Raw genomic sequence first — 12,343 nt, 5'->3', positions numbered from 1 at the left:
GATAGACACAGTTCTACTTCGGTTGAGTCTGTGGGTGTGCGTGAAAAGTGAAGCTGTGGCAAACAGACCGATCAACATTTACCATCCCATTTATTTTAAACACGGTAATTGAAACATGAGGCGCGCTGCATATTAAGTACAGTACATGAAACACAGAACATGTACAATGTGTGTATAAAGTATAGGGTAGCATTACTGTGTTTTGTAAGTACGGCTCTGCTATTTAATAGACCGGCAGCCGCACTTTGATGGACTGTGTTTTTGGTGCTTGAGAGAGAGAGAGAGAGAGAGAGAGAGAGAGAGAGAGAGAGAGGATCGTATTACACAGTATATACAGCAACTGCGATAGACCGGTAATGTAGACGGGAAAACAGGGCTGCAGTGCCGTGCAATTGGACAAACCCTGCTGTCTGTGTTTTAGGAAGCACAGATTTACCTGTGTAGGGCACGATCAGGTTTATCTCATGGTGGAGACGGTAGTTCTTTCAGCCGCTGAGCTACGTGTTTAGGTCCAGTAGAAGTTTCGTTTGGGACACGCTCAAGTACAGGTACGTGTGTTTCTTTGTGGCTTGTTGAATAAAGTTGCTAACTTTGCCCGCTCGTCTAGTCTCGATCGCCACCTTAAACTGTAACAGAAGGGGGAAGGGAGCCGCTTCACCAAACGTAGCATTCTTTAGATGGTCGGTCCAGCGCTAGTGCAAAGTGGGCTTTCTGAAACCTTTAAAAACGTCCCGCACTCGGAGACTGCAGCAAACTAGGTAATGAAATGAGTTTCAATGAGTATATATAGGCCGACTTTTTGTATTATGTATTTATCTGTGTTTTAGGGTTTGTTTGCAAGTGTAGTTTTCAAGGGTGGCTCTATTCTTTCTCCCTATTAAAACGTGGTGTATAACTTGCCTTAAATCATTGCTGAGCTAAGGGGTCGTACAAAATGATCAACAAATGCAGAAAGCGCACGCAGCGCGCTCATTGTAAAGAATGCTTTACAAGGCTGCTGGCCCAAGTGCAGCTGTAGTACTATTTCAGGAAGGCATCTGCATGTTTCTATCTAAAAGCGTACCCACAGAAGACAATGCTGATAATTTTGAACGGCCCCTGCTTAATATACTGTTTAAACACACTCCACATTTATTTATTTAACCAGGATAGAGTCCTTGAGACATCAAGATCATTTCAAAGGGGGTCCTGGCAGGAGAAGACGACAAGAAATACCATTATAAAATCAATGGGAAAAAAAAAAATACATCGTTCAAACAGGACAAAAACGCTTACAACAAACAGTAACACAAAATAAAAGCACAGAAAAGAAAACCATTCTAATTCACACGATCCTGGTCATAGCCAGGATTTACAGGATTCGCAACCCTGGTCAGATTTGAAATCGATATTGATGAGTGATTTTAAAGGTATTGTGAAGAGGCTGTTTTTCTGTTCCAGCAATGAGTTTCAAAGATGAGATGCTTGATGTGCAAAGGCACGCTGGCCCGTGTTAGATCTCAATGCAGGGATTCATCGACATGATTACTGTAATAACTGCCTTCATTTTTTAAGAAACTTTCATCATGCCCTCCTCGCCTCAGTTAGATGTTTCAGATCGCGATTGGCTGTGATCCGATAAACTCTCGCTTCAATGCAAATATTTTTCACTCTTTTTTTGGTTTTCTGTTTTTTTTTTTTTCTCTCTCCTGCTTCTTCCAGGCAGGATGATCCCGGTCACAGAGTTCAAGCAGTTCACAGACCAGCAGCCCGCCTTCCGTGTCCTCAAGCCGTGGTGGGACGTCTTCACAGAGTACATCTGCGTCTCCATGCTCATGATCGGAGTGTTCGGGTGCACCCTGCAGGTGGGTGGAGCTGCCCGGGCAGACCGTCTATATCTGAGCAAAACGCTTTTACTGCACAAAAAAGGGAGCCAAACGCCCAGAGCAAAGGGCCAAGTTACCAAATAATAATAACAGCAAGACTCAATCAGAGATCGATTTAGATGTCGTTAAGAAGTGTTCCTCTGCAAGTGACCAGGACTTGACTGGTTTGGGTTAGTGAATGAAAAGGAGGGGAGGGGGGCAAAGTTAGTTATGCCAATAAGATCACTTCCTTCGAGTATGCGATAAAAAACCTGACCAGGCAGCTGCGCTCAGCCGCTAGGGCAAGTCGTGGAAATGCCATGTTTTGTTGCCGTGTGAATCCATGCTCGGGAGCGCCAGGCAGTGGAAACAGGGCACTAGTTGGGTGGTGCCCAAGCTTAGAAATCTGTGCATGTTTTATTCAAGAAGAGCTTGCAGCAATTGAGTCTGTGCATAGTGCAGTGCTGCTGTAAGCATGAGCAAGCTTGTAAACGAAGGACGCAGTGCACTTAGCAACATGTTTATGAATGTGAATCCCTGACAGGAGTGTCCGTGCTTTGTATTGACTCTTAAACTGCAGGCGTTCCTATGCAAAGCTGCTCATCAATTCCACAAGACAAGTGTTGCATCTTTTTTAAGAACAAAGACCCTGTCTCTACTGTCCTTTCCTAAACGGATCACTTTGAAACACGAGTTGCAATTCACAGAATGTTCCAGCTGACTTGAAATCTGCAACTGTTAAGAGTTTTAAACAATTAAAAAGGTCTAATTAAGCAAATTATCAGTTGAATTAAGGGTCTCATTAAGTAAGTGAGAGCTCAGTTGGGCCCCCAGGACCAGGGTTGAGAAACACTGTCATAGTGTGTTTGGCACTATTACTTTGAAGGTTAACCAAGGTCTTTTTATTAATGGCTTGTTTTGCTTTGTGGGCTATAGCTCAGTGATAACAAGGCATAATCCAAGGTGATAGGTTGTCCCTTATTTTAAATGTTAATTAAGAAGTGTTCCCTTACCAGGAGCTGATTTGAGGCTTGTGAATGAAACAGGGACAACGTTGGTTCTTGAAAACCTTTTTGTGTTAACAGGAGCCCTCCTCCCTCCCTCTTTGTCTTGCCTTCCTTTACCCAGAGAATACATGTATTTAAAGACAGCCACGTGAGGTTTTGCTCTACCAGTCTTTCCCTCTCCTCCTTTTCCCTCCCTCCATTGTTTTGTTGTTGCCTCCTTTCCCAAGAGGATATTTTCTTTAGAGGCTTGCATGCGAGGTTGGGATCTGGGCAGCTCTGTGCATTCCTGAGCCGTCACACCCCTGTGAGAGAAAGTCTATTTGCAATCCGACTGTCTGCACCGGCTGGCAGTGTGTGCGTTTCTAAAATTTCCCTGCATCTCTCTGTAATCCAATTCCTTCAGAACTCCAGGAAATCCAGCTTCATGATGTTCCTCTGGGACACGGTTTTGTTTTTTGAAGTTGATACTCAAACACTGCAGAGCAGGACAGCCATTCCTAATGGAGTTCGATTTTCTCATGTTTCTAACAAGATTTATTGACTGTGACAGCACATAACAAACGACATTTTAATATATGCAATCGGTTAAGAGAAATAGGCAGTCAAAAGCGGGAAAGCCTTCTTAATTTGCTGTGTTACTTTTGTATTTATTATATACACACACTACACCTTTTATTAGACAAATTAGACTATATGGGGCTCCCAAGTGGCGCATCCAGTAAAGGCACTCCAGGTGGAATGCAGGATGTGCTCTATAGCCTGGGGATCGCAGGTTCGAGTCCAGGCTATGTTACAACCGACCGTGACTGGGCGCTCCTAGGGGGTGGCGCACAATTGGCCGAGCGCTGCCTGGGTAGGGAGGGCTTAGGTCATGTGGGGAATCCACGGCTCACCGCACATCAGCGCCCCCTGTGGGCGATAGGGCGCCTGTGGCTCTGCAGTGGAGCCTCCAGATCTGTGGGGAGAAAACTGGGGTAAAAAATTGTCGATGACTAAGTTTTAAAAAAGTAATAATAAAAAATAAATAATTCTGAATATATTATGAATGACTCTTGATTTGGTTAGTTTTTTAATGTTCTTTTTTTAATGTTTCCAGCCTCCAATACTCTACTGTCTAATGTAAATTCCCCAAACAGAAAGCACATGGCTTAGGCAAGCAATGCAAATCTAGGAATGAGCTGGAGGGTGTCAAAGTCTGTACATGTTTTATTTAAGAACTTACAGCAATAGTGGAGTGCTTGTAAATGCCAGTTATCAGCATGCTTATTATTTCCACATGGGAGATATGAATCCCTGACAGGAGTGGAAGGGCTTGTCTGTACCTTGTATTGATTCGTAAACTGCAGGCATTCATATGCAAAGCTGCGCACCAATTATACAAGACCAAGAACCTTTTATTAATGTCTTGTTTTGCTTTCTGGGCTATAGCCCTTTTTAAGATGCTGTTTTTAACATGCATCTGCTGCAGGTAGTAGCATTTCTCACAGGGCTGGAAAAATTACATTTTTGCAATCTCCGAATCTTCGTTTCATTTCATGTGTTTGTTTTCTGTTTTGTAACGCAGGTGACACAAGACAAGATCATCTGTCTCCCTAGCCATGTCTCTGATTCTTCTCAGGGAGAGATTGACTGCCAGCAGTTCAAAGAGAGAAGCCAAAATGACAGCGCTAGTGTCCGATCCCTGTCCCCCTTGCCCAGCCCCTCGTCAGCTCCCCCTCACCCTGGAGCTGGACCACAGGAGGGACCTCGTGAAATGAGCGGGCTGAAGAACAACCTGGACATCCAGCAATACAGCTTCATTAACCAGGTCTGCTACGAGCAGGCCCTACACTGGTATGCCAAGTACTTCCCCTACCTGGTCGTCATCCACACGCTCATCTTCATGATCTGCAGCAGCTTTTGGTTCAAGTTCCCCGGCACGAGCTCCAAGCTGGAGCATTTCATCTCCATCCTGGGAAAGTGCTTCGATTCCCCCTGGACCACGAGGGCCATCAGCGAAGTGTCTGGGGAGGCTCAGGACGATCAGAATGGGTGGGAGAAGATGAAGGATCTGGCCACCCTTTCCAAGCCCAGGTTGAATGTCTCCAGCGTAGATGCGTCACCCCCTGGTGACGAGACTGCCAGCTTGGTGCGCTCACCCTCAGTCAGGTCCATCCCAGATAAAATGGTGGCGGACAAACCGAACGTGTCTCTCATGGACAAGAAGGAAGGAGAGCAGACCAAGGCGCTCTTTGAGAAGGTCAAGAAGTTCAGGCTTCACGTGGAGGAAGGGGACATTCTCTACACCATGTACGTGCGTCAGACAGTGCTCAAGGTCTTCAAGTTTTTGCTGATCATCGTCTACAATGCTGCTCTGGTCCCCAACATCCACATCATAGTGCCCTGCACCTTGGCGGTGGAGGATATGACTGGCTACGACAGTTTCTGCTGCAACCACACCAAAGCCCACCTCTTCTCCAAGTTGGCTATCTGCTACATCTGTTTTATAGGGGTCTATGGCCTGGTGTGCCTTTACACTTTGTACTGGCTGTTCTACAGACCCCTGAAGGAGTATTCTTTCGAGTATGTGCGGCAAGAGACTGGGATTAATGACATACCGGACGTGAAGAACGACTTTGCCTTCATGCTCCACCTGATCGACCAGTACGACTCCCTGTACTCCAAGCGCTTTGCTGTATTCCTCTCGGAGGTCAGCGAGAGCAAGCTGCGTCAGCTCAACTTGAACCATGAGTGGACGGTGGACAAGCTGAGGGAGAAGCTGCAAAAGAACAGCCAGAATCGCTTGGAGATGCACCTTTTCATGCTGTCTGGTCTTCCAGACACAGTCTTTGAGGTGACAGAAGTCGAATCCTTAAAGCTGGAGCTCCTAAACGATGTCACCATCCCTCCCATGGTGTCCCAGCTGGCGTGTTTGGAGGAGCTCACCCTGCTAAACTGTCCCGTCCGACTCCAGCTGCCGGCTTTGACCTACCTGCGGAACCATCTGAAGGTCTTGAGGATAAAATTTGACGACATGCGCCAGGTTCCCCTGTGGATGTACACCTTGCGGAGCTTGGAGGAGCTGCATCTGGTGGGCCCCCTGACACAGGATCTCTCCAGGAACGTCTCGCTGGACACCTTGAGGGAGCTGAGGAACCTCAAGATCCTGACCCTCGCCAAGAGCAACTTGAGCAAAGTGCCGCAGAGCGTGGTAGACCTGGCTGGCCACCTCCAAAGACTCTGCATCTACAATGACGGCACCAAGCTCCTCACACTCAACAACCTGAAGAAGCTCTTCAACCTGGCTCAGCTGGAGCTGGTCCACTGCGACCTGCAGCGGATCCCCCATGCCATCTTCAGCCTGACCAACCTCCAGGAGCTGGACCTCAAGGAGAACCATCTGACGTCCATCGAGGAGATCCTGAGCTTCCAGCACTGCCGCCGGCTCACCTGCCTTAAGCTGTGGCACAACAGCATCGCCTCCATCCCCGAGCACATCAAGAAGCTGAAGTCCTTAGAGAGGCTTTACCTGAGCAGGAACCAGATCAAAACCCTCCCGCCGCAGCTCTTCCTCTGCACCCGGCTGCGCCACCTGGACCTGTCCCACAACCACGTCCGCAGCATCCCGCCGGAGGTGGGCGTCCTGCAGAACCTCCAGTACTTGTCTGCGTCCGGTAACTCCCTCGATTCTCTCCCCGATGAGCTGTTCTTTTGCAAGAAGCTCAGGACCCTCAAGCTGGGCCAGAACAACCTCGTGGCGCTCTCGCCCAAAGTGGGCAACCTGACCCTGCTCACGAAGCTCGACCTGAAAGGGAACCGCTTGGAAGTGCTGCCACTGGAGATCAGCGATTGTAGCTCTTTGAGACTCAGCGGGCTCCTAGTGGAAGACAACCTTTTTGATCTCTTACCCGCTGAGATACAGCAGCAGTTAAAGGATGAATAGTTGGAAGGGTGTTAATGTGGGCAAGGGGTGCAAGGTGTCCTGCAACGTACGCACCAATGAGCTGTAAAACATTTGTGATCAGCCCCAACATTTCTGGCTTCAGAACATTCCCGTTTGGCTCACTGATAACCGTGGCAAGCTGGCTTTCAAAGAAGGAGAATGTTTCGGTTTTTTGTTTTGTTTTTGTTTTTGATGGATACAAGAAACGTGCTTGAAGATTTTCTTCATGAAGTAGATTTCACAGAAGGATGAACCATGGAAGTAAAACTGTAAAGAGCAGGATCCCAGGGAATCGTGTACAAGAAACTACAGCCGTTTTATTAGCGTTTCAATATTATTATTATTATTATTATTGATAATTATGATATTTTATGAATTTCTTTGGTGGTTAATTAAATTGACATCTCTTATTTTATTGGAATGCTGAATTAAAGCATCATTTTTCATTATATCAGTTGCTTAATGGTTTGCTATTTGGTATTTTTGGTACTGAACAGTTTAAAAAATGTGCATTCTGTATGTTACCCTTGTGAAATAGCGCTTACTCAATGTGAATCAAATGCATATGTCCCTAACATACACCCCCCCGGCACAGCTGTTAGCGCAAACATAGAGCTGTGAAGTACAGAGGGTTTCAAAAGTCTGGAACCATAGGATATACTTTTTAATTTTTAATTTTATTTCAGAAAAAAAATATTCCCATGGCTAATTCTACCTCTCAAGAGAAGGTGGAATGTATTGTAAAGATCCAGACGGATGCATGCCAGTTATGCCAATTCATGGATTCCTTTCCATCCATGATCTATAATTCGGTGCACAGCTTTTAACTCGGTCACTGCCCTTGACGGTTGTCTCAGTGGTGCTAACCCCGTCTGTTCTGAATTTTACAGTTATCTAATTCTTTACAAAATAGCACTTCATACATCTGTAGCTCAGCCTTGTTTGTTAATCTAGTACAATTTGGGCCAATGGTTCAATATCAAGTCATATTTCTTTCAAATGCATCATGATTGCAGTACCCTGAACCTATTAACATCTTTTTAATGTTAGCTCTAGTATTTATAAGCAAGCTATTTTTATAAAATTCTTATTATATAGATGAATGATAGCGTTTTGACTAAGTGAACCTGCCCCAGATCCATACTGACGGGTGAAACTGGCTGGTTAGTGTGGCGTTCCTGAATTCTAATCTAGCAGCACCCCCTAGCGTTTGTCAAGTGAATAGGCACCACCAATGTAGTACAGGTATGTGTGCGTTCTGTCAATACCAGGGATAAAAGCGAAGAAAATGAATCGATTGGGGTTTGTGTATGTAGCCTTGCATTGATAACAGGAATTCATATATATGCATAATAACTGTAGAACTTTTTGAATACTGGAATGTATCTTGGTATATATTTGTTTTTTTTTTTAAAGATAGCTTTCAAAGGGTTTTGGGTGCCAATAAAGGCGCGATGGTTGAGGAGATATATCTGTATATCGATATAGCATGAATATTTTGTGCTATTTAAGAGAATTGTTTAATATATATTAGAGACGTACACATTACAGGATGTTGTCTATTTATGTAAACCCTCTTTAAAATATATACACAGACAAAAGTACTGGCACCCTACACTTAATAGTAGGGTGGGACTTGTGTAGATAAATGAAAAAAAAAAACTTATTTTAAAGCTTTTTAATTCCAGGCTATAAGGCAACAAAAGGTGAAAATTTAAACTTTCTATAGGCACTGTATACAATTTCTGTTAGTTTAACAATCTTTATATTAAAAAAAAAAAGCACAAGTGATTTCAAATAGTTGTTCATGACAAATGTATTGGAACCTTTACATTAAAGGTCTATAAAGTTGAATAGAACTAATTAAAAAATAAATGAATTGATTGAAAATCATTACATAGCAACTAAGCTGCTTTTTTTGGATGAAGATTACACTATGTAACACAATTTTTGTTCCTGGGTAGTAAGTGTTATTTCCTAATTGCTTATGCCTCAAAAGTATAGAAAATGGCTATTATTCCCTACAAACTTTGCTTTTGTGACCAGGACAATGATATTTCAAAATATCACTATTTCCAATGGGAAAATGGGCAAATGTGTGTCTTTTCATTCACATCAAGTCAGAAAAAAACAACATATGAATTCAAATTAACATGTATTTATACTAAAGTAATACAAAAATGACTACAAAAGATTTAGAAGTGAGTAGTTTTTCGAGATTTACGATTATACTGTAAATACAGTATAATCGTAAATCTCGAAAAACTACTCACTTCTAAATCTTTTGTCCAATCAACAGTCTCACTAATTAGGTGATTAAGAGCTTCAGTCACATTCACTCTAGAGTGTCATGGGCAAGGATGAATGATCGAGCGATTGAAAAGAAACCAAAAACAGTTCACCAATGTAAATCATTTATATACCTTGTATTTTTTTCGAAAATAAATGTGTTACAATAGTGATTATTTTGATGAGATACACACACACACACACACACACTGGCTGCAGCTTTTGAGTCAGAGAAGCTGAGAGTTAGTGAAACAGAACCTGAAAGAAAAGCTTTCGCGTAACGGTAGCGGACCGGCGCATCCTGCTCGAGTCTGTCACATTTGCTGTTCAACCAGCGAGGAATAAAAATATAACCACCTTCAGCTAGCAGTAAAGCAGGGTGGAAAATGAAAATCGCTTTGTGGTACAGAGGAGACACAGCCTTGCTTAAGGAGCTGCACAGGTGCTGTCCAAAGTAAAGGACTGGACGCCGCGCTGCAAGGAGCACAGTACTGGAGCAACGCACACGAAGCAAACACAATACTGATTACGCGTTGCTTGTTTACTTTGTACTCTTTTTTTACTATGTGCACGAAGTACTGCATACTTACCCCGAGGAGTCAGCTGAGTTTAATCTAAGGTATTAACTGTTCAGAAGAGGACGGGTTGGTTCCTAGAATGTCACAGATGGGTAGTGGTGTCTGTGGATTATAAACGCATTAGTGTTCCTGAAAACGTAGTGCTTGACTAATACTTCTAACCCGTACAGCAGTCGGGTTGTTCTGTCTCCATTAAGGGGCGGGTTGGGAGCCGGTTGCATTGCAGTACCCCAGCGAACCGGCGGGCGGTCACTTTGAGCGCAACATCCTGGTACGCTTCTTACCTGGTGGGCCTGGTCTCGCAGCGCCATCTGGTGGTCGATTCCGGGAACCTGGAAAACATAGTCAAAAGTTAGCTAACTGGAACAACAACAAAGACTTACCTGGGAACTCTACGGGACAACCCGGAATATAAGATCGGGATTATTATTATTATTATTATTATTATTATTATTATTAGTAGTAGTATTTAGTATTGTTATTGCAGAGGAACATTTGTGTGTTTTTATTGTTTCATTTGGAAAAATTAACAGCTGTCCACCTTGTAAAAGTTTACTAAAAGCGTTGTAAAGCCCGGAGATATGATAAATCATTTCGAATAAAACTCATGTTAAAATGTGACAAATGCATTCTGTAACCATGAGAAAAGCACAGGGAAAAAAACTGCAAAATGACTTTGGTAAGCTTTTCTAAGGCGTGCACTTGCATCCTGCCTTGCTCGGCTTCTGCTTGCCTCTTTAAACGCTGGTTTTGTTGTGTTTCCAGCAGTGTGGTTTTTGCATTTCAGGAGAGAGGGTTGCAGCTCGTTGAAGATAGACTAGTTCACTAATTCACCCAGTGTTCTGCACTCGCTGTTAGTCTACTGTGTCATTTTCATAAGTGCTCTACTATAATCCACTCTAGTGAAATGATCTGGTGTTATAATATCTATCTTACTGTTTTATATTTTCATGAAACCATGGTTTTAAAGTCTTGACCAATCAGAGTGTGCCCCGCAGCATTGTGTCTAAAGCGGTGAATTTGAAACATTTTAAAAGGAAATGAATGTCGTATGCAAGGGTAGCGTGCTGGCCTGTCACAAGGAGCCAGGTGGCATAGTGGTCTAGTACAATTACCTTGCATACCTCGTGGAGGGATGGTTTGAATCCCGTTGAGTTTCATCATTGATTTGCAATAAATCGGTTCATTTCCTATATTGTCAATAATAAACAAAGCATTTCCGTGGGCTTATTGATGAGCGGTTTGAAGCCTTACTTTGGTTTTAAAGGGAAATTGGTTAATTACCAAAACTCTCCTGTGGGATCTGGTAGTGCAGTGGGATAATCAAATATCACATCTCCCTGAAAACTGCAGTTTGAATCCCGATCCTGGAGGCGAGTTCCTGGTTGTAACTAATGTTGTTGGTTGTGTTTCCGGTCGTGGAAGAGAGGATGCTGGTGCCTTTTGCTAGCAGGTCTGGCCAGTCATCTCTTATGGCCACCTGTGCAAGAAACACCTCTTCTATAGACAGGTGCCTCTTATAAAGGTAGCTGGCCTGACTTGGGTGCAAAAGGAAGGCAACATCTCTCAGAGTCCAGACCCCAGCACTTTGTTTATTGCTTGCTCCCAGTAGGGTTCATGCCATTACAAAACCAATTCAAATAAAAAAATAAGAGTTTTATTCTACCTGTCACTGTGGATTGCAGTGGAGCAATTCTGTTCAGAGTTTCCACCCCAACCAATAAATAACCTTAATTTAAAAAAAGGGTTCATGTTAGTTAAACACAAATGCACTCGAGGTTTGGGAGCTTCATATCACCTCAGTCACTGAGATTCAGAAAGGCAACACGTGTAGATTCAAATGATGCATTTTGCCACAGTGCCGTTTGAAAGATTCGAGTGCAGAAATTCAGCACCAAGGGCAACTCCGAAGACTTGTTTAAATTCAGCACCGCGGACAGCTCCCAGAAGAGTTCAACCAACTGCCCTTAGGGTTATACAAGGAGTCACCAACACAGGGCTTCCATCGAGCCAAGACAACCGTGTTTAAGAATTGACCCACCAACACAGGGCTTCCATCATGCCAAGACAACCGTGTTTAAGAATTGACCCACCAACACAGGGCTTCCATCGGGCCAAGACAACCGTGTTTAAGAATCGAGCCACCAACACAGGGCTTCCATCGGGCCAAGACAACCGTGTTTAAGAATCGAGCCACCAACACAGGGCTTCCATCGGGCCAAGATAACCGTGTTTAAGAATCAAGCCACCAACACAGGGCTTCCATCGGGCCAAGACAACCGTGTTTAAGAATCGAGCCACCAACACAGGGCTTCCATCGGGCCAAGATAACCGTGTTTAAGAATCGAGCCACCAACACAGGGCTTCCATCGGGCCAAGACAACCGTGTTTAAGAATCGTGAATCACAAAATAAATAAATAAATAAAGTCAACTTTTAAATGTCTTTATTAAATTAAATGTATATAACCCTTGATCTATACATCTCGTTATCAAGATGGTCGTGGAAGGAAATTACACATTATAAAATCAACAGCAAAAAAAACCCATCAATAATTCAAACAGGATAAAACCATTATCATAATACAATTTAAGTCAAGGATTAAAAAGTACTAGGCATCTGTTGTTTTCCTTTCCCCGATGCATAGTCATAACCCACATCTGATTTGGGTCTGGAAAGATGATAGCGGCTGTGATCGATGACT

The 12,343-nt window shown here is 43.7% G+C and overlaps 1 protein-coding gene across 2 annotated transcripts; it reads left to right on the top strand.

Annotated features, from left to right (window-relative positions):
- On the top strand, positions 1 to 6,980 carry LOC121309120 (volume-regulated anion channel subunit LRRC8C-like). Of its 2 annotated transcripts, none has more exons than XM_041242012.1 (3): positions 1 to 548; positions 1,706 to 1,844; positions 4,416 to 6,980. In XM_041242012.1, the coding sequence occupies exons 2-3, from the start codon at positions 1,707 to 1,709 to the stop codon at positions 6,771 to 6,773; spliced, it is 2,496 nt and encodes an 831-aa protein (XP_041097946.1). In that variant the 5' UTR covers positions 1 to 548; position 1,706; the 3' UTR covers positions 6,774 to 6,980. The 2 variants fall into 2 exon arrangements, with proteins under 2 accessions (XP_041097946.1, XP_041097945.1); XM_041242011.1 differs by having other exon boundaries at positions 2 to 548; positions 1,702 to 1,844.
- Positions 6,981 to 12,343: the final 5,363 nt, after the last annotated feature.

This window comes from Polyodon spathula, unplaced genomic scaffold (genome assembly GCF_017654505.1).
Source record: "Polyodon spathula isolate WHYD16114869_AA unplaced genomic scaffold, ASM1765450v1 scaffolds_884, whole genome shotgun sequence".
Lineage (NCBI taxonomy): Eukaryota > Metazoa > Chordata > Actinopteri > Acipenseriformes > Polyodontidae > Polyodon > Polyodon spathula.
Note: the sequence above shows the minus strand (reverse complement) of the source record. Positions and strands in the feature narration are given on the sequence as shown.

What these genes read in the sequence shown, in the direction of transcription:
- LOC121309120 (XM_041242012.1), top strand. Translation starts at nt 1,707, where the DNA reads ATGATCCCGGTCACAGAGTTCAAGCAGTTCACAGACCAGCAGCCCGCC. An exon ending in TGTTCGGGTGCACCCTGCAG is followed by an intron (nt 1,845 to 4,415) that starts GTGGGTGGAGCT and finishes TTTGTAACGCAG; the next exon opens with GTGACACAAGACAAGATCAT.